At 38.5% G+C, this 20202-nt stretch overlaps 1 protein-coding gene across 2 annotated transcripts in view; it reads right to left on the bottom strand.

The window, feature by feature from the left end:
* Positions 1-16391, bottom strand: part of PEX5L (peroxisomal biogenesis factor 5 like) — a 71355-nt gene extending 54964 nt beyond the window's left edge. Inside the window, exons 1-2 of one of the 2 annotated variants that reach the window (XM_077826174.1) lie at positions 16329-16391; positions 14755-14859 (exon numbers count right to left, since the gene is read on the bottom strand). In XM_077826174.1, the coding sequence (XP_077682300.1) occupies positions 14755-14823 (69 nt within the window). In that variant the 5' untranslated portion in view covers positions 14824-14859; positions 16329-16391. The remainder of the gene's footprint in view (positions 1-14754; positions 14860-16328) is intronic. The other variant, XM_077826175.1, reaches the window with a different exon arrangement.
* Positions 16392-20202: the final 3811 nt, after the last annotated feature.

Below are 20202 nucleotides of genomic sequence, written 5' to 3'. Positions count from 1 at the left end.
AAAAGTCCTACAGAATTTGATAGGAATGAAACTATAGATTTCTAAAAATCTATACGATTTAATAGTAAATGCTAATATTTCTGTAATTTTTTAAACCATCCTATAGAATAGGATTATAATATACCATTAAATTATGTGGGATGGTTTAAAAATGTTATTACATTTTCTGGAATTTTATCTTAAAGGGAAATATGGAAGTTGAGGGTGGGGGAAGGAAGGGGATATTGACAGTCATGGGAATAGGGAGAGTCAAAATTGCCAGTTGGGAGAGAGGGATCTGCAGGTCTATTGGAGGGGCATAGGTTGATAGGAGAGGAGCTTAATGCTGAGGAGTTGGGAAGGAAGGATGGCAGCGGAAATTTGGGGAAGCAGCTATGGCAATGTTGAGAATCAGAATGGGGAGAAAAGAGAGGATTCTAATCCGAATGGTCCTGCTTTGAGCAGGGGGTTGGACTAGATGACCTCCTGAGGTCCCTTCCAACCCTGATATTCTATGATTCTATGGATCTGAGTTCAGGTGTTGTTTGGAGATAAGAGTTGAGAGATGTTGTTTTCCACCCTCACAGATGGCTGGTTCCCACAGTCCAAGTCATTTCTTTGTTATTCTTACAACAAAGCAACTGTCATTCACTAGGATCATATTAGTGATGTGATGGAGGGGCAGCTCAGAAGCTCCTTGCTAAAATTCTGCTACCAAAATGAAGAAAGACTGAGGAGTATCTCTCCTACCACTGTCCTCTGCAATGAGTGTATTTCCAGCAAATGCACTTGATCTGTTTGCCAAGTCATATTGCCCCTCTCCTGAATTTTGGGCATTTTTGTTTAGTTGGAAAAACAAATAGGTCCCTCATCTTCTTGCTCTTTCCCCCTGTGACACACACTGATTTCCTCAAGGGTTAAAATCTTGCGGGAGCTCCTTATAATAAAGACTGCACACTGGATCAACCTTCAGTTGAAAGATCTGGGCTCAAAACAGTCTAGCTAACACAACCATGATAAGTGTCTACTAATTCTTGCACCTTAATAAACACAGACTACATATGGCCCAGTAATACAACATATCAGCAACACAGTAATTATTTTGCAGTGGGGAACGTATTTCATGACATATCAGACTCTTCAACTATAAGGAATCCCACACGCCCTTGATAAGCTGGTATAGGAGTAGACTTCTGACTACCCTGAGAAGTATGCCATGCAATTTGGTAAGGCCCCCTCTCTCACATTTTGTTAATATAATTTGCATTCCATTACTGCCACATGTGTTGGGCCAAATTCATGCCTGATCTAATTCCACTGACTTCAAAGTTACACCAGTGTTCTGAAACGTTCATATCCATAGTAAAATATTAATGATGATTTATGGTTCACAGACACCTTCCATCTGAGGCTCTCAGAATACTTTAAAACATTAATGAACTTAGTCTCATAACACCACTGAGGTAGAGATAGAGAAGTATTGCCCCCACGGTATAGATAAGAAAATAGAGGAGAAGAGAAATCAAGTGAGTTGACCAAGGTCATGCAATAATTTATGTGGCAGAACTGGAAGTATAACCCAGATCTTCTGAATTCCATTACTAAGCTTTAACAACTAGATAATGCACTCTTATTACACTGTAGTATTATAGGTTAATAGGGGACCGTATAATCCGCTCCAGTATTATGTATTTGCCAGTAATGCAAAAACTACATTTATAGAGCAGTGTGTAATCATTAATTGGTTTTTTGAATCCCAACTCAGACAGTGGGTGCCACAAATTCACAGTGTCCTGACAGCTACATTGTGCTTTCCAAAATCTCATTTAATTGAAACATAGTCTCAACTGAAAGTTGTCTACAAACTTGTCTGGTGCGCTACTTCCTTATTGGCTTCACATCTGAGGAGGCTCAACAATAACATGAAATATTCCTTCTAAATTGAAATAAATTTCATGCACATTTATCTGACTTATGCTATCAGACACTAGACTAGAAAAACTTGTTTTTCCCCTCGCAAGGAATTCTTTTTTCAAAAACGTGCTTGCTTTTGTTATTCCACTGTCATAATCATGACTGAGGGTGTGGATATTCGTATTTTTGGGAAGGTACTAGTGGTACAAATATCTGTCTAGAGGCAGACATCAGCCCCTCTAACGTACTGTATAACTTACCTATCTTTAGCACCGATCTGAGATGAGAAATTAGTCCTTTGTAAATAGAGTCTAGGTTCCTGATGTGGTGCTTTTGCCTTTCTCTGTCCCATTCAGTATATGCTCCCATTCAGTATACAACAGATGCAGTTTCATAGTGCACAGATGGAATCCACTTGTTTCCATTTTACGACTTGCTATCATTCACCATGTTCAGACACTCTTGCCAATCTTGCTATACTAACTGCCATAATGTCCAGCAGGACTTTGGCTTGTGGGGCTTGGAGAACAGCTATGGTTTGTGCCATCATTCCCATCTGCAAGTGTACAGTATTATTTTATATAGCTACCAAGTGCTTTTATAGAATTTACTGGTTTCCAGTTTTCTATCACTTGTCATTGCTGCACGATAGTGCTCCTTGGCTCTATACTCTCTCGCTTCCTGACTTCCTATATTTTCCCCTCTGATTACCTTCTTCACCCTTAACTTCAGCTTTACTCTCTCTGACCCAGGAAAAACTTGGTGCCACCTGGCAGAGGGCATGGGGTGCATAGGGTTGCACAGAGATCCCTTCGGTCAGATATATGCATAATACTTCATCAAAGGGTGGTATGTCAAATCTCTACTGAGAACCAGTAGCTCACTTGTCAGCATAATCATTGCAAAATGTGTATACAGATAATATTTGTTTGTCTCTATACTGATATAGGTTCTTAAGGTCTTGGAGTTAAGACAGGTCTCCAGGAGGTGACATACTTCAGAAAGGTTCCTTTTACCTATCTCCGTGTCTGGCTGTTTGTATATTGTATGTCTCACCATGTATGCCTATATGGATACTTAGCCAAGGCTAAATAAGAGACTGTGAAGTCTACAAGAAAGGAAATATAGAGGGTGAAACAAATAGGAGGAGGCAATCTGTTTATGAATAAAGACATATATTTTGTATATCTTGGGGTACAAGAAAACACACAGGATCCTTCACTTAGGAGGCAACTGACATTTGCTTGTCTCATTAAAAGGGTGTCACAGCCAATCTGGCTGTAAAGTGTAGCAAGAATTTTGGGTGAGCAATATTCTCATGTCTGCTCGAGTATCTGCTTTATTAAGTCTAAGCTCTAGAACGCACGTTATAATTTTTTTATATGTTACCATTTGTTTCTAATATTTCTACGTGAATCTCTGTTTTGTTAAATAAATATGTTTATAGTGAAACTAAATATAAGTACTGTGTGTTAAGTGGAGCGGTGACCTGAGGTGGAGCTGGTAAACTGTGGTATACTGTTTCTTTGGAAGCAGTGTATCTGGAAGCAGTGAATCTGTGAATACTGCAAGTGTCCTGTGGACCAGGTTGATGCTTGAAGGGCTCAAGGGTTGGGGTGTGCCAACCTGCAGAGTAACAGTGGGGTCTGAGATTTTTATAGGAGAGTGCTTGTGTTGCCAGGTGGCAGGTGGAGCTGACTGATGGCAGGCACAGACAAGGCTTCCTCATGCTAAGGGCAGGCAGCAGTGAGGTGCCTCTCAACCCTGGGAAGCGATGGACGCTTCTTGTACCATATTTCCCTGCAATTACTCCTCCCAGCCAATGGGAGCTGTTTTGGGCTGTAGTTACAAGAGCAGCCAGGCGGCCCCTCTGCCTCCCCCCTGGCTGCTTTCTGGACCAGACTCCTGCTCGCTCACTTGCAGCCTGCGTGGCACTCTGAGCTGTGGTGAGGGCTGGCTGGGGAGCAAGAGGATGCACTGGCTGCCTCAGTGACTTACCACTGGGGTAGGTGTGAGGCCAATGGAGGGTGACGGGGTGGGGTTGAGGGCTGCGGTTGGAGCTCTGGGGGAACAGGGTCTAGTGGCAATGGGCAGGGGTTGAGAGGATGGGGCCAGAGGCCAAACTGGGTGGGATAGGACCTGAACATGGCTATCTGAATGGAGAGGGGGGCTAATGTGGAGGAGGGGCAGGACGAGGGACGTTGCTGTAACTCTCCCACCTAACGCTAGCCACCACCAGGCTCCCTCACTCACCCCAAACAACCCCCAGGCTGCTCCAGGCTCTCCCCCCATCACCAACCCCTGGCTTTCCCACCCACACTCAACCACATCTCTCTCACCTTGTAGTGGCGCCCAGCCCAGATTCACTCCAGTACTCCTGCCTGGACTGCTCCAGCTCTCCCACTCCCAACAAAGCTTCATCCACAGGCCCATCCCATCCTGTAAAGACACCCCCTTAGATGCATTCCACTGACCCCTGCCACGCTCCATCCCTCCCAGCAAGCTCCTCCAGTTACTCCTGGCTCCTCCCCAAACCCAGGGAATATTTGCTGTCTCCAGTCCTGGGGACCTTGTGAGGGGAATCAGTGAAGCATCATCAATGACTGGAAATGTCACATACTATATAAAACGGGCAGCTATGCTGCCCTTTAAAAATATTCCCAGTACTGTTCTTTCTGTAGCTTTCAGTTCTTGCTTTTGATATAGGATCCTCTTGTGAGTCTAGTGGCATCAGACTTATATTTTACAGTGCCTGATGAGAATGTAAAGGTGGCAGGATCTTGTATATCAAAACAATTGGCTTTGCCTTGCTGACAATGTACAGTTTACTGTAACTGCAATAAAAAGAGTTTTAAAACATCCAGGCAGCAACCAAACAAAAATATGGCTATAATAAGGCTCTGTTTGTTGAGGAAATGCTCAAATCTGAGAGTGCCTGAAGGCTTGTAGGTAGATGAACCCTGAGAACTTCCCATATCCACAGGTAAATTACCAGAGTAAAGACCAGCTTCTTATCAACAGTCAGATGTTTGCAGGTAGAAATGACGTTTAGCCTGCACAATCTGCCTTTGATCAATGGTTACTACTATCTTATGTACCTTGTTCCCAAAACAACCAGAAATTACATCAAAGGTGAAATGGTGGCCACCAGTAATTTAGTGCTGACAGCAGATAGGTGTGTGTGTGTGTTTAGGATTTCAACAGATACAATAATGGACATTTAAATTCAAGTGTCTAATGTAGTGTGTAACATATCTACTATGCAAAGGTGTTTTGTTTCTGCTCTACAGTATCTCTTAACTCTTTCTTCCTTTCCAGACCTTGAAACTCCTTTTATGTTCAAAGTAAATGTGCAGTGACAGTGAGTTGTTGGTTGTGTTGTAAACTTTAAATGTTGAGATGTGTCCCCTTTCTAGTTATGCTGGCCACTTACTTTAGATTCTTTCTACAGTGGAGTTTTTTTTCTCCCAGATGAATAGATGCATTCTGCTTCCTTTCAAACTGTTTTATATCAATATGAATTACACATTCTTTCATCTCTTCTCTTTTTATTCAGTGCTGTGTCTTAATTGTAGAGCTTTGCATTTTCTGTAGAAGAAATCAAAACTCCAAAGGTGGTGTTTTTCTTCTTTATAATGAGTTTGTACAGCCCAGATACTGAAATATCTGGTACATTTCTTTTGGAACTCCTAACTATGCTGTTGGCAAAGAGCTAGTGTTTTCTTTGTTTGCACCATATAAGGTGCAAAGGTTCTTCAAACCTTCCGGTACTCACTTATCTAAATTCAGCAAAGATGAAGCCAACTTCCTTTCATAGAATCATAGAATATCAGGGTCAGAAGGGACCTCAGGAGGTCATCTAGTCCAACCCCCTGCTCAAAGCAGGACCGATCCCCAACTAAATCATCCCAGCCAGAGCTTTGTCAAGCGGACCTTAAAAACCTCTAAGAAGGAGATTCTACCACCTCCCTACGTAACCCATTCCAGTGCTTCACCACACTCCTAGTGAAAAAGCTTTTCCTAATATCCAATCTAAACCTCCCTCACTGCAACTTGTGACCATTACTGCTTGCTCTGTCATCTGGTACCACTGAGAACAGTCTAGATACTTCCTCTTTGGAACCCCCTTTCAGGTAGTTGAAAGCTGCTATCAAATCCCCCCCTTATCCTTCTCTTCTGCAGACTAAATAATCCCAGTCCTCTCAGCCTCTCCTCATACGTCAAGTGCTCCAGCCCCCTAATCATTTTTGTTGCCTTCCGCTGGACTCTTTCCAATTTTTCCACATCCTTCTTGTAGTGTGGGGCCCAAAACTGGACACAGTACTCCAGATGAGGCCTCACCAATGCCAAATAGAGGGGAATGATCACATCCCTCAATCTGCTCCTACTTGTACAGCCCAAAATACCATTGGCCTTCTTGGCAACAAGGGCACACTGTTGATTCATATCCAACTTCTTGTCCACTGTAACCCCTGGGTCCTTTTCTGCAGAACTGCTGCCTAGCCACTCAGTCCCTAGTCTGTAGCGGTGCATGGGATTCTTCCGTCCTAAGTGCAGGACTCTGCCCTTGTCCTTGTTGAACCTCATCAGATTTCTTTTGGCCCAATCCTCTAATTTGTCTAGGTCCCTCTGTATCCTATCCCTACCCTCCAGCATATCTACCACTCCTCCCAGTTTAGTGTCATCCTCCCAGTTTAGTGTTTAGTTAAAGGAACTTTCATAGTTCCTTTAATTGCCTAAACTACCTGAGCTGATTCCTTAGTCCAGCAATCGAGTTTAGAACCTATGTCTGTAAACTTTACATTACAATATTCTGTTCTTTGTGTTATGGAATCAACATACATGGATTTCCAGCTGTTATAATGCTCCAAAAGGCTGTAGATTTTTCCCTTCTGGATCTTTCACAATGTTGCTAATACTGCAAGTGAATTCCTTAAACACAGGCACTTTTATCCTGTACTCATTCTAGCTCATGTATGGTATTTATAACCATGTACCTATCACTGTAATTTCACCATTGGTGGAATAGCTGGTTCCTTCCCCCCACCTGCAGGACTGGAGTAGCCCCCACAGCATAGGGACTAGAACTAAGGGTGCTGGGGGGTGCTGACATATCTCCAGGCTTGAAGTGGTTTCCACTGCATACAGCTTTTACAGTTTCGTTCAATGGCTCTCAGCACCCACAGTATAAAAATTGTGGGGCAGGAGAGCTGGAACAGTGTGGTCCTTAAAAAAAAAAAAAAGAAAAAAAAGAAAAAAAAAAAAAGACAGGTCTTGTTTAAATTGGTTTCTATGGCAATGTAATAGCATCTATAGAAATTGCTGTAAAAACCCATCGGGTTTGATTTTTCCATTGTCTTGCGCCTTGTGTTGTCATCTACACCTGAGCAAAATGAGTGTAAAGTATAGCATTTATAACAATGTTGACCATAGAATGAATAAAGAAAAGGAGTACTTGTGGCACCTTAGAGACTAACCAATTTATTTGAGCATGAGCTTTCGTGAGCTACAGCCGATGAAGTGAGCTATAGCTCATGAAAGCTCATGCTCAAATAAATTGGTTAGTCTCTAAGGTGCCACAAGTACTCCTTTTCTTTTTGCGAATACAGACTAACACGGCTGTTACTCTGAAACCATAGAATGAATAGAGACTACCCTTTCTATGGGTTTTCTTTTTAACCATCCTGTAGAATTCTATAGCAGGAATATACTTTTCTGTTAAATTTTGTAGGGTTGTCATAGAAACTGATGGCAGGTTTGTCATTTTCTATTAAATTGTACAGCCCTTCTCCGTAGAGGAGATGGCTTTGCACAGGTATTGGCAGTGGAAATGGTCATATGGCTAACTTGAAAGTTCTCTGTGGGTCTTTCTACTTGCACCATGCAACTCAGGTGACCAGTAGCACAATGCAAATAGCAAGTTAGAAATAAGAAATACTCAAAGCAATAGCCATAGCAAATAGTTTGCAATATCCCAGAGACTGAATTATGCTTGCATAAAGTATTTGTTATTTAAAATAAATCAACAAACAAATCTGTAAAAATTGATTCCTATTCACAGATAATTCATGAACAGAAAAAGAGGCTAAAAGAATCTAATATATTATTTGCTGCATATAGCTTTCTCAGATCTTTTTATGACCACAGAATAACAGTCAGGACATTTTTAAACATAATTATATTGTTTCATAACATTCTATTTTTATCTCTTCCTTTTTTGTTAAATGGAGTCCCATACAAAGATATATTATAAATGATCTTAAAGTCTCATTATTTCCCTTGGTAACGTAAAATTAAGTTATGTGACAGAAAAGTCTGTTTAATTTGTGATGGAAAAGTCTGTTTAACTAGGCAGGCAGCCAATTTATGAGTTTTAAACTATGTTGTCAAGGCAACATTTTTTTATTATTCTCATGAGAATGTTTGTGCTGAAATCATACATATTTGCCTAAAAACAATAATACTAAAATAAATGTAATAATATTTAACTTAGAGATACAAAGTAGGATCAGTTAATATTTATGCCTAACATACACTTGCGTATTTTGTTTTCACAACATTTTAAAGTTATATAGCTTATGCTATGTGGCTAATATTATATGAAACAATATAAAGGGGAAAATTAATTTAATTTTTTAATGTGTTGCTACTAGTAGATAACTTAAAAACAGATAGGACTACATAGCTTTGAAGTACTAAATTCATTAATAGCATCTTCTATATGTCATTAGTCCTTTAAAACATCGTATACAAATAAGTATTGAGCATATTGCAAAGGTCTGTTATATGAGTCCAATGCTACTCCCACTGAAATAGTGGCAAAATTACCACTGACTCTAAAGAGAACAGATTTGGCCACTTCAAGACAACTTTTGTTCTGTATGATTATGTAAATAGGCCTGATTGTAGTGTGAAAACAATCCCAGTACTGTTATGGTATTAATTCCAATGGAGTTATTCCTGGTTTACACCAATGTAAGAGAAGAGACTCCACCCCAATATAACTAGTCTTACTGACTTTAATTTTTGCCATTCTACATAGTGCCGGTTAATAATGTATATTAATTAAATACTTCCATAGTGCTGTGGTTTCCTTCGTACAAGGGATGCTACAAATCATTCTGCAAATCTAAAAGTTAAGAAGCTCATAAGAGGTTCTGAGTTATCCAGAACAGCTGGGATTGCTCAGATTTTAAATAGAAAACTATGATTATATGATAGATTCTTCCTGGTGAGCCATGTACACACAGCAGAAAACCTATCAGTAGCAGTTTGAGTCTATAGTTGAAGCGGACAACCCTAATTCTGTTTCCTCCAAAAAGACACACACAAACCATCTGGCAAGTCACCTGGGGGTGACAACATGGAAAGGCATAATGGGACAGCCACAGAGAAAGTGGGTGTGGTCTACATATAAACCCAAGAACATATACAAAGATGACTAGACCAGCAATTATGTCTATGTGTAGTTTTGTCCAAAAAATTATTCCTACTCTTAGTGGTAATAGAATGCCCCATGAGAGGACGGTGCAGAGGGCTATTCTCAGGGGAAATAAGGAAATCACATACTAATGCTGCTTATAGAGTATGCATAATATGTGGTGTGTGCCCTTTTAAGAAATGGGGAAGGATATTTCACTTTCCTCATATGAACTAGAATGTGGCCTTATGGGTGCTATTCAGCAAAAATTTAGAAATCTGTGATTTAGTTGTTCCAGGATCAACCTGTCCTTCGGAAGGCAAAATTTCCTCCCCTTCCTGTGCATTGTGATAACAATGGAAAGGTTCAGCTCTGCAGAGCATGTATCAGCAAGAGTCTCTTCAAGGCTCTGTATGGGCTCAATCTCGCACCCACTGGAAGCCAATGGAAGTGTTGCCTGTGAGTTCCCAGGAACAGGATCATACCTTATATGAACAGCTGACAGGGGACACTGGGGGAACCACTAAGGCTTTCTTTGGTTATACAGGTCAGGTTTTGGCCTTTTGGCATTAGATATTATGTTATCTCTGGTTTTATGCTGAACTTCCATAGGTTTATTTGTGCAAAAATCTGCATATGTGTTTCAGCTGTATGTTGCACTCTGATAATAAAATGATACATAGCTGTGTCTCTGCAAAACTTGCATGAACTACATCTGCGTACCTCATCTCCTTTAGTTATGAACACAATGGAGCAATTATTTTTCAACAAATAATTTGCCATTTTTTTCTTGTTGGCAAATTGTTCACAAAGAGTCTGTGACATAAACAAACTAGGGAGATACAACCTACATGGAGCTACTATAAAGTGGATGCATAACTGGTTGGAAAATTGTTCCCAGAGAATAGTTATCAGTGGTTCACAGTCATGCTGGAAGGGCATAACGAGTGGGGGTTCTGGGTGTGGTTCTGTCCAATATCTTCATCAATGGTTTAGATAATGGCGTAGAGAGTACACTTTTAAAGTTTTTGGAAGATACAAGCTGGGAGGGGTTGCAAGTGCTTTGGAGGATAGGATTAAAATTCAGAATGATCGGGACAAACTGGAGAAATGGTTTGAAGTAAATAGGATGAAATTCAGTAAGGACAAATGCAAAGTACTCCACTTAGGAAGGAACAATCAGTTGCACACATACAAAATGGGAAATGACTGCCTACGAAGGAGTACTGCGGAAAGGGATCTGGGAGTCATAGTGGACCATAAGCTAAATATGAGTCAACAGTGTAATACTGTTGCAAAAAAAGCAAACATCATTCTGGGATGTATTAGCAGGAGTATTGTAAGCAAGACACAAGAAGTAATTCTTCCGCTCTACTCCATGCTAATTAGGCCTCAACTGGAGTATTGTGTCCAGTTCTGGGTGCCACATTTCAGGAAAGATGTGAACAAACTGGAGAAAGTCCAGAGAAGAGTAACAAAAATGATTAAAGGTCTAGAAAACATAATCTATGAGGGAAGATTGAAAAAATTGGATTTGTTTAGTCTGGAGAAGAGAAGACTGAGAGGGGACATGATAACAGTTTTCAAGTACATAAAAGGTTGTTACAAAGAGAAGGGAGAAAAATTGTTCTTCTTAACCTCTGAGAATAGGACAAGAAGCAATGGGCTTAAATTGCAGCAAGAGCAGTTTAGGCTGGACATTAGGAAAAACGTCCTAACTGTCAGAGTGGTTAAGCACTGGAATAAATTGCCTGGGGAGGTTGTGGAATCTCCATCATTGGAGATTGTTAAAGGAAAGTTAGACAAACACTTGTCAGGGATGGTCTAGATAATACTTAGTCCTGCCTTGAGTGCAGGGGACTGGACTAGATGTCCTCTCGAGGTCCCTTCCAGTTCTATGACTGTTACATTTATTCACTGTTCAAAACCATCAGTGAATTTCCTCAAAAAATAATTCTAGATCTGTAGATTGTTCATAATCACTTGACTGTGACTACTCAAAAATTGCATTGTATTGATTAGTTAATCATGTGGTATTGATTCTGTTCCCTGATTGGGTGAATTAAGCTGCCAGTTCAGTAAAGCACTTAGGGTAGGCCTCAAAGCACTTAAGCATGTGCTTAACTTCTTCCCTATTCAGCAAAACACTTCATTGCATTCTTAACATTAAGCACGTGTTGAAGTGCTTTGCTGAGTCAGGGCCAAAATCTCTAACTGACCTAGAGTGAATTGTGAGTCTGACTGTTGATTGTACAATTCAAAATGTGCCTTACAAAAAATATTTGAGTGTAAAATGAACTTTTCATGGTTATTCCTGCTAGTAAATAACTCTCAAGTGCTCAAATGTTTCTAAAAAGTGAACACACAAAACTTGCAAAGAGGGTCAATAGAAATTTACTTTTGAATTCACATGAATATTCATAAACAATTTTCTCCATTATTCACTCAGCTGCAGTCAGTAATATATGATTTTCTGTAAATATATTACATCTCTCTCTCCCCTTTTCTAGCTTCTAGCTTCCATGAATAACAAATGCACTTTTAAAAAATTTGTCTTCTCTCTCTGTTTGAACCTTCTTACCAAGAGAAAGGGAGACAGTAAAATAAAATGGAGACACGTTCTACCAAATCCCATTAACACTAAAACCCTGCTCTCTGGATTGATACTTGATATATTAAATTTGGATACTTCTGAATGCCTTCTTATGCCAATAAAGGGACTTTCACTGAAAAAATTGAGATAGACTCACAGAAAGTAGAGACTGAAAAGACCTGTTAAATCATCTAGTGTATCCTACTGCTAGTGTAGTATGTTCCTTAATGTTGAGATGATGGGCCAGATTTGCAGGTGGTGTAAATCAGCATAGCTATGCTAATACATAGGAGCAGAGGATCTGTGATTATATTTGATTTTGTAACTTATGGTAAAGTGATATTTGCTGTATCCATGAATTTGAAAAAAAATATTTCAAATGTACAGTGATTATTTCTCTCAACAAATAAGTGTCACCTCTTCCGAGGAGAGGTTGGATAGGAGCATAAAAATAATTGAACGTGAATGTGTGTCCAGCTTGTGTTTCAGTGAATGTATATGGTATTTTCCAGGGAGAAGAGGAGAGAGGGAGCTTCCTTGAAGCTTTACTTAAAGCACCTTCACACGTTATAACTGGCAATTTCTCACAAAATCCAGGGACTGTATGTTTCATATCTATACTGTAGACACCACTGATCTCATCTGAGTTTTCTTCACAAATCAAGCATGGTAAGTCCTAGTTTCACTGAGCACTTTGTCCATTATGAAAACAAATGGGTCTATTTAAGTAGGAATTGCATATATTTTGGAAGCTACTTCACATGCAGAATTCCCACTGAGTTCAATGGGAGTTGCACAGGAGATGGGCTGCAAGACCAGGCTCGTAATGACATCTTGAGATAACCATTACAGTTACAAAAAATACACAGCTACACAGTATTCTTCAGTGCTGACTCTGTGTGACTAGTAGATGACCTCTGAAAGACTAGACCTTACTCTTGTGACCTAAATTTGACCTGACTTGGAAAGTTTGGCCAGTGGTAATTAGTAATTATTTCCATTTGATATACATATTATATCCCGTGAGCTGCAGCCACATCCATCTCTCTCATCATGTGAAGAATCAGGACAAATATCTGTATACCATTAGTAGAGGCCGAATGTATATTGCCATATAGCAACACAGTATTCTGAATGAAGGATCTGAACAAGAGGTTTGCACAGAGACATTAAAGACACAAGAATCTTAAAACAGAAACACATCCAGAAAGTTAGGATACAAATGATAAATATGATATGGTCATTTACTGTACATAACACATACATGATGCAGAGGTGGCTATGGAAAATACTCACTTTTTCACTTGATTCTGCTTCCTTTTGGCTTGTGCACCCCAATAGTGCATAGCAGGGAAGTAGGTACTTGTGTGTAGTGGAAAAAATTACACTGACTAATAAACACAAGCATTTTACTTAGAAAAACGGTCACCAACTATTGCTGAATGAATTTGACAAACAACCAATACAAATAGTGCATCAAACATGTTATGAACCTGGGATGAAATCCTGGCCCCATTGAAGTCAATGGGAGTTTTGCCATTCACTTCAAGGGGCTCAGGGTTTCACCCCTGGTTTCAATATTTGTGATTCATAAACTGGTTAGTGTAAAATTGGAATATGATGCATTAAACAAAGCATCCTATTCCCTCATGCAATCATGTTTTAACTAATACAGTACATCACAAGTATAATACAACATTTGACAGAGGTTTGGGAGGAAATTGACGGAAATGTTTTCCAATGTATAAGAACATGTTAATGATCAAAAATTCTATTATTAATTAATTGACTTAGTGTAATACATTTTATACCGGCTATAAGGTAAGCTTGTGCTTAAATATCTATTACCCTACAATAGAAAAAAGGTTTTTTGGATTTTGTTGAAGATTATTTTTATGTAAGAAAAGCCATGTGATGCATACATCAAACCTATTGTTGAATATGAATAAGCTTGTATACTTATATGTTAAATAGTAAGCATCAAACCAAGTAATTGTATTAAATTCTATTACTATGTATGTTGCTGGGGAAAATTTGCTAAATTTAAGCCAAAGATGCTGGTTATCCACAGGATTTTTTTTAAATTGTCCAATTCAGATGTATTATACATTTGTGTCATTTTCATTACTTATAGTCTACCACCTATCAAGTTTCAGGTAATGGACCTGTATTCTTGCATTTACTGGCTTTACAAAGATAAAAACAATGAAGTATGTAAAATAATCTAATTTGAAATATGAGTTAAATTCTAGTGAAAACTTAAGGGATTTTATGTGTTTATAAATGATACCACTATCTAGTGGTTGTTATATATGATTTTATATATACATACTGTACGTATGAATGTGTGTATATATATATTATGATAGGTTATATTGACAGCATGAATAATATTTGACCCTTTAAAATCAATTTAAAATACTCTACTGGTAACTGACATATGTATACTGTGCTTACTACAAATAATTTATTCGAAAATTTGCATTTTTTGTTCGAAAGCTCCGAAGCACAAGCAGTTAATTTATTTACCATAAGCTATTATTTTCTATATTACGTTATGATGACACAAAATTTAATTTTGTATAAAATATTTTCTGAAGGGTCAAGCTCAAGCAGAATTACTAAAACTAATATACACCAATTGAAAACCTAAACAATGAATGAATTTCTCCCCATTTCCTTTTTTATATATCTGTGGCATTTTATAATAGCTTTTTCTTTTGGGAAAACTATAATTGCCTGTTAAGTTTTGACTCAAGAATGTTAATGCTTATCTGCTAGTTAAATTACATTCTTCATTAGATTAACATATGTCAGCTGCCTACTGGAATCCTAACATTCTGCCCACCTGTGATGTCATAGTAAGGAGGGGCTTTTCCTCTGCAGACTCCTCCCTCGGTATCTCCTTCATCACCATGGCAACAGCCTTATCTGCCGCCCTAGAGCCTTTCCCCTACAACAGTGAAATCAACAATGGCTTGTGTCAGGAGGAATCTTTGTTACTGGTTACAAAATATACACCCCAGAACAATCCAGTAATTAAATGACGGTGTTACGCTGGAAGTAAAAGTATATTGTTGTTGAAAATAAAATACACATATACTGTTAAAAACAAAATGCCAAAACCAAACAAGCAAACAAAAAAACCCAACAACTTAATTGATAACAAAGTTGGGGCCCCGTCCTGCAGCTTTTACTCATATGAATCACTCCACTGAAGTCAATAGGACTACAAACTGCCTTCGTCTTGTGAGGCCTCGCAGGAGTACATCAGCAGGAGTGAAGGAAGTTGAGAATCTCACAGAACTTGGCCCTCATATGAGTAATATATGGAGGATCAGGCCCTTAATTTCTTCACCACTAGTTAATTGTAGTTACCGGCAACTTTACAGCTGAAATATACATGCTTTCTACTCAAATCAGATTATAGACAAAAAGAAATCAGACTGTTATGAAGATTTAGAGCTTACGTAAAATGAAAGTTAAATTCTCCTTTAAATACTCTAAATATAAGGGCAAAATTCTCCTCTTGGATCTACATTGTAGATCGTGAGTCTCTGATACTCTGCTCTCACTGTATGTAGAGAACTTCTGTAAGTGTCAGTCAATGTTTGAGGGCATAGGGAGAGAAGAGTAGTGGACCTGAGTTACACTCACAAAACTCCATTGAAGTCCATGGGAGTTTGGGGTGTACAAAGACTGAAGGATCTGGCTCCATGACTTCAGAATTTTGCCATAAGCTTACATACATTTCATTAAGAGTCTATTGAATGTATTTTTTAACTACAGTACAGTATAATAAGAATGACTTTAAAATATCATTGTATACTGTGTCCTGAGAAGGATACTGCTTATTGATACCAATGTGATGTAATTTTTATATCACAAATACCATATAATCGTTCACAGCTCAAAAACATGAATACTATCGCAATTTTAAAACAATGTTTATGAGGAAAACAAGGTCAAATTAACATATTTGTGCAACACATTGCAGTCAACCTAGAGAGAGTTCTTTGCATGCTGCAAGAAGTTCTCATACCATACGTGTCATAAAACATAGGCATGCTCAATTTCTAATTCCTTTGATATCCAAAGAACTGCAAAAGGCATTGTAAAGTTTACTTCAGATTAGGTTATTCTCTCTTATTTGATGAGAAGAGAGTTCTAAGTGCTAAGCATATCAAAGGTACTTGTCCAAACATTTATTTATTCATGATTCATTTGATATGTTACAAATCCATGAAAATATTTTCTTTAATATGTGGAGCTACTATTTAGCTAGCATTAGTAACATGCTATTTGACTTTCAGAAACCTAATCCTTTTGTGTTGAATGCTATAGAGAAGTAGTTTATTAGCTCAAAAAGGATGCATCAGAAAGCATGCAGTGCTTTTTATTTCTTGCACAGTAGAAACCCACCAAAGCAAAGGTCAGGTCACTTTTTTGAAGACAGAGCCACTTTTTCTTCAAGGTTTCACCTACTGCCTGAAAAGAGTCATGATACTCACATTAGTGCCTGCTATCAACTTTTTAAAAAAATAGCCCAGTGAATGGCTGATATCATACACCACATATTTCATCACTTTAAAAGTGTGGCAATAGTCAGAATAGAAACTCAGTAAAAATGACATCTTAGGATACTGTATTGCTTTTCCATCAGTGACTTTCATCTCACATTTGCTATGTTTGGAAGTCAAAACACAATTTATTCAGTTGAACTGCAACCCCACAAGAGCATGGGTGAACCATGTTGATTTATTTCTGACTGGTACACTCATGACATACAATAAAGATTTTGGAATCAGAACTTAGCTTTTCGACATATTTGATGATAGGAGAGGCGGAGCAGAATATAGCAGCTGTAGTTCCCAGTGATTTCAATAGAGGGAGATGCAGGTGCTCAATACCTCTAAAAACCTGGCCACATATTTAGGTGCTTAAATATGGATTTCAGTGCCTAATGTTAGGTGTCCAAGTTTAAATGTTTTGGTCACTGTATTCAGGGCATTCTTGTATATACTTGAAATTTTGCCTGTCTGTAAATTTTTGGCAGCAGCACCTCTGGCAGCTTGCAGGAGCATGAGTGAGTTTGATTATGTCCTGCGGGACACAATCAATTATTTTCCCCTCTCCTGTAGAAAGGAGGGGCCAAACAATTTTAGTCTCTGTATCTAGGGCACAGAAATGGTTAATACACTGCAGTTCGTTAGCTATAATTGAAATGATAATCAGTTGGGTTCTAATTACAATATTTTAAACACAGAGATTATTATATACATAATCAGGGCCAGCTCTAGGCACCAGCTAAGGAAGCGCTGTTCATGGGGTAGCAATTCGGCGGCAGCTCCTCTCCATTGTTTCCCATGGCAGGAATTCGGCGGCGACTCTTCTGACTTGGATCTCACCGTCAGCGGTAATTCAGCAGCAGCTCCCTCTAATGTTCCTGTTCTCTCCGCTGGCGGTGCATTCGGCAGGTTGTTGTTTTTTTTTTTTGTGCTGTTTGGGGCGGCAAAAAACGTAGAGCCAGCCCTTTACATAATCATGGAAGAATTGCTTTAAAATGTGTACTTATTTATTTGGCTGTCTCCATTGTTAAGTTGTTCTCCATTGTTAAGTGTTGTTTCTTAGCAATATTGGATTGCTGTACATATTGTCTGTTACAGTAGCTTGGTGATAAGCATTATAGTTCTTCTGGAAAGCTAATTTTACACTTGCAAGCTCCTAATAATGAACAGTTCATCATAACTCAGCGACCTGAGGTAAATTAATTTCTCATCTATGCAGCATTTTGATCACTCAGTGAATGAGTTTCACAAATACCTCTTTTGTCAGCAATGTGCAGATTTAACGATCGTGATGCAAGCATGCAAACCTGCATATAAAGCAAGAATACTGTCTTGAGTGAATTGGTGCAGGGAAAAGATATGATTTGCTTTCATACAATATACTGTAGCGGTAAAACTGACGAGTATATCAGTGTTTTATTGTCTGGTACAATTAAGACTAAACCACTCCTTTTTAGGAAATATCTCCAAAACAAGATAAACAATACACTAAGAGTATTTCCACAGCACTTTGCATATTGTAATAGGATCAGCTAAAAACTTGCTAATGATTTCTGCAGGTTCTCCCAGGCTGAGAGAATGGATGGTAATAGACATTTCCACAGGAGTGTGCAGATTTTGCAAACTCACTCTGTAGGGAAATGCACTGGTTTAGCAGCTGGTGTTTCTGAATAGCGCCAAATTAAATTCAGTACAAGTCACACTACTTACAAAGAATGTGATACTTGTTAAATGAGGATTTAATTAAGCTACTGTAAAAGAATATTAATTTAAGGTTCAGGACAGTATGAGCATTTTTCAGTGAGTGAAAACATATAATTTAGCAACTTTGTTCACGTTGTATAAAACTTCTTTCCAGCATTTAATATTTGAGCACATGATCATTTTCTACTACAGATCATTTGTGAGGCCTGAGTGCCTGGGACAGCTGTATGATTCTTACAAATACATGGCCATCTCGTAAAGGCCTTACCGTTAGTGAGAAGACAGTGAAATTCATAAACTGATTTGTTTGAAATTTGAAAAAAAAAATTGTGTCTGAAGAGCTTGTGATCAGTTCTTTGCAAATATCTGATAGTCTAACTTCAACGAAGCCTGAACTTTGGAGTTACATAAGTCATGATATTTTTGTCTACTCCCTAATTGGATGTTGAATGTAACATAGTAAGAACTTTAATCTAATGTGGGCTTTGAAATTCACTTATGGCAAATATTGAAGCATTTGAGCTTAAAATTCACTTTTTTCATGAATATTCATGCTGTTGAAGTTGGAGTATGAGAATTTGCATAAAAATGAGCATGAGAGAGTTTTATTTTCAAAATCAACTAGTGTTCATAGACATTTCCCCCACTATTCTCTATGTTCTAGTACATACACACACATAGCCAGCATTGCGTTAGACCTGTGCAATTCTATTTGAAGTCAGGAAGGCTCTACCAGTCTATTTGAGAGAAGTATTTGGTCTACAGTGAATGGTGTAGGGAGATACTCTTATATTTTTCTAGAGTAATTGTGTGCTGTTTCATTGATATATTAGGAATATTCACAACCTGCCTGTGTCGATACATCCTAAACTCATTTCTTTTGCGACAGCTAGAATCTACAGCAGTTTCACTAATGAAGAACACTATAGAAAAAAAGGTAAAATACAGACATGGCCAATACAAGCACATATAATACCTGCTAGTAATTTCTTATGGCAATTTTTCTTGCCTATTGAGGAGAAAGGGAATAACTTTCCTCCCTTACTTGTGAAGATAAATGTGAAAGGAGTGATCAACCATATGGTACTCTTCAAACAGTGCCACTGCATTCAAATGTAATGGCCCCATAGGACAAAGTGCCAGTGTTTTAGGGGTCCCAAGGGAGCTAAAAAACCACTGGACTGGCAATTTGGATTATTTCTCTGAGGATGTAGTCCCCTTGGCTGCATTTAAACACCAAAAACGTTTTTGTCTTAAACTGAAAAAGCATGTTTGTGTATCGGCAATGCTAGAAACATACTTTCTCATTCCAAAATGAAATTTTAAAGGCACTAGAAGGGGCTACAGGTATTCGTTTCTCACAAAGACTGAATCCAAAATGTCTGTTGTTGAATGCCTGCATTCATTGTCAGACTTTGTTTTGTATTGAAAAATGCTCGGTATTTTATAAATTCATTGGCTTATAGTGAGGCTTATAGTTGCTGTCTGACACTTGAAGATATCCATGAATCACCACAGGGACAGAACTGGAGGCTTCCTGCACCAAAAGTACTTACCTCTACTATTTGAGATAAAGTAGCAATTCCTCTGCTAGCAACAGTTGCAGACTCTTAACTTCTGTGTGGCTCAGCCACTAGAGAAAGCTGTATGAATATTTTGGGTACTTCACTCTCCGTGTCCACTCAGTGCTTGACTTCTCTGATGAGTTGCTTATTTTGGTAGTGGTGTGTATTAGGTAGAGAGTTCAAGAGGATGACAAAAGTTGCAACTTTTGAAATTTTGTTTCGTTCAGCACTGGCATGATGATAAAGCCTTTTGAATATTTTTGAATGCTCAGAAAGTAATTAGCCATTGGACCAATTTATTAAGGGTTGTGGTGTATTTTTCTATCACTGACCATTCTTAAATCAAGACTGGATTTTTTTTTAAAAGATGCCCTAGGAATTATTTTGGGGGAAGTCCTGTGGTCTGGGTTATACAGAAGTTCAGACTAGATAATCATAATGGTCCCTTCTGGCCACCTA

This window comes from Eretmochelys imbricata, chromosome 9 (genome assembly GCF_965152235.1).
Source record: "Eretmochelys imbricata isolate rEreImb1 chromosome 9, rEreImb1.hap1, whole genome shotgun sequence".
Lineage (NCBI taxonomy): Eukaryota > Metazoa > Chordata > Testudines > Cheloniidae > Eretmochelys > Eretmochelys imbricata.
The sequence above is the reverse complement of the archived record's forward strand: the minus strand, read 5'-3'. Positions and strand labels throughout refer to the sequence as shown.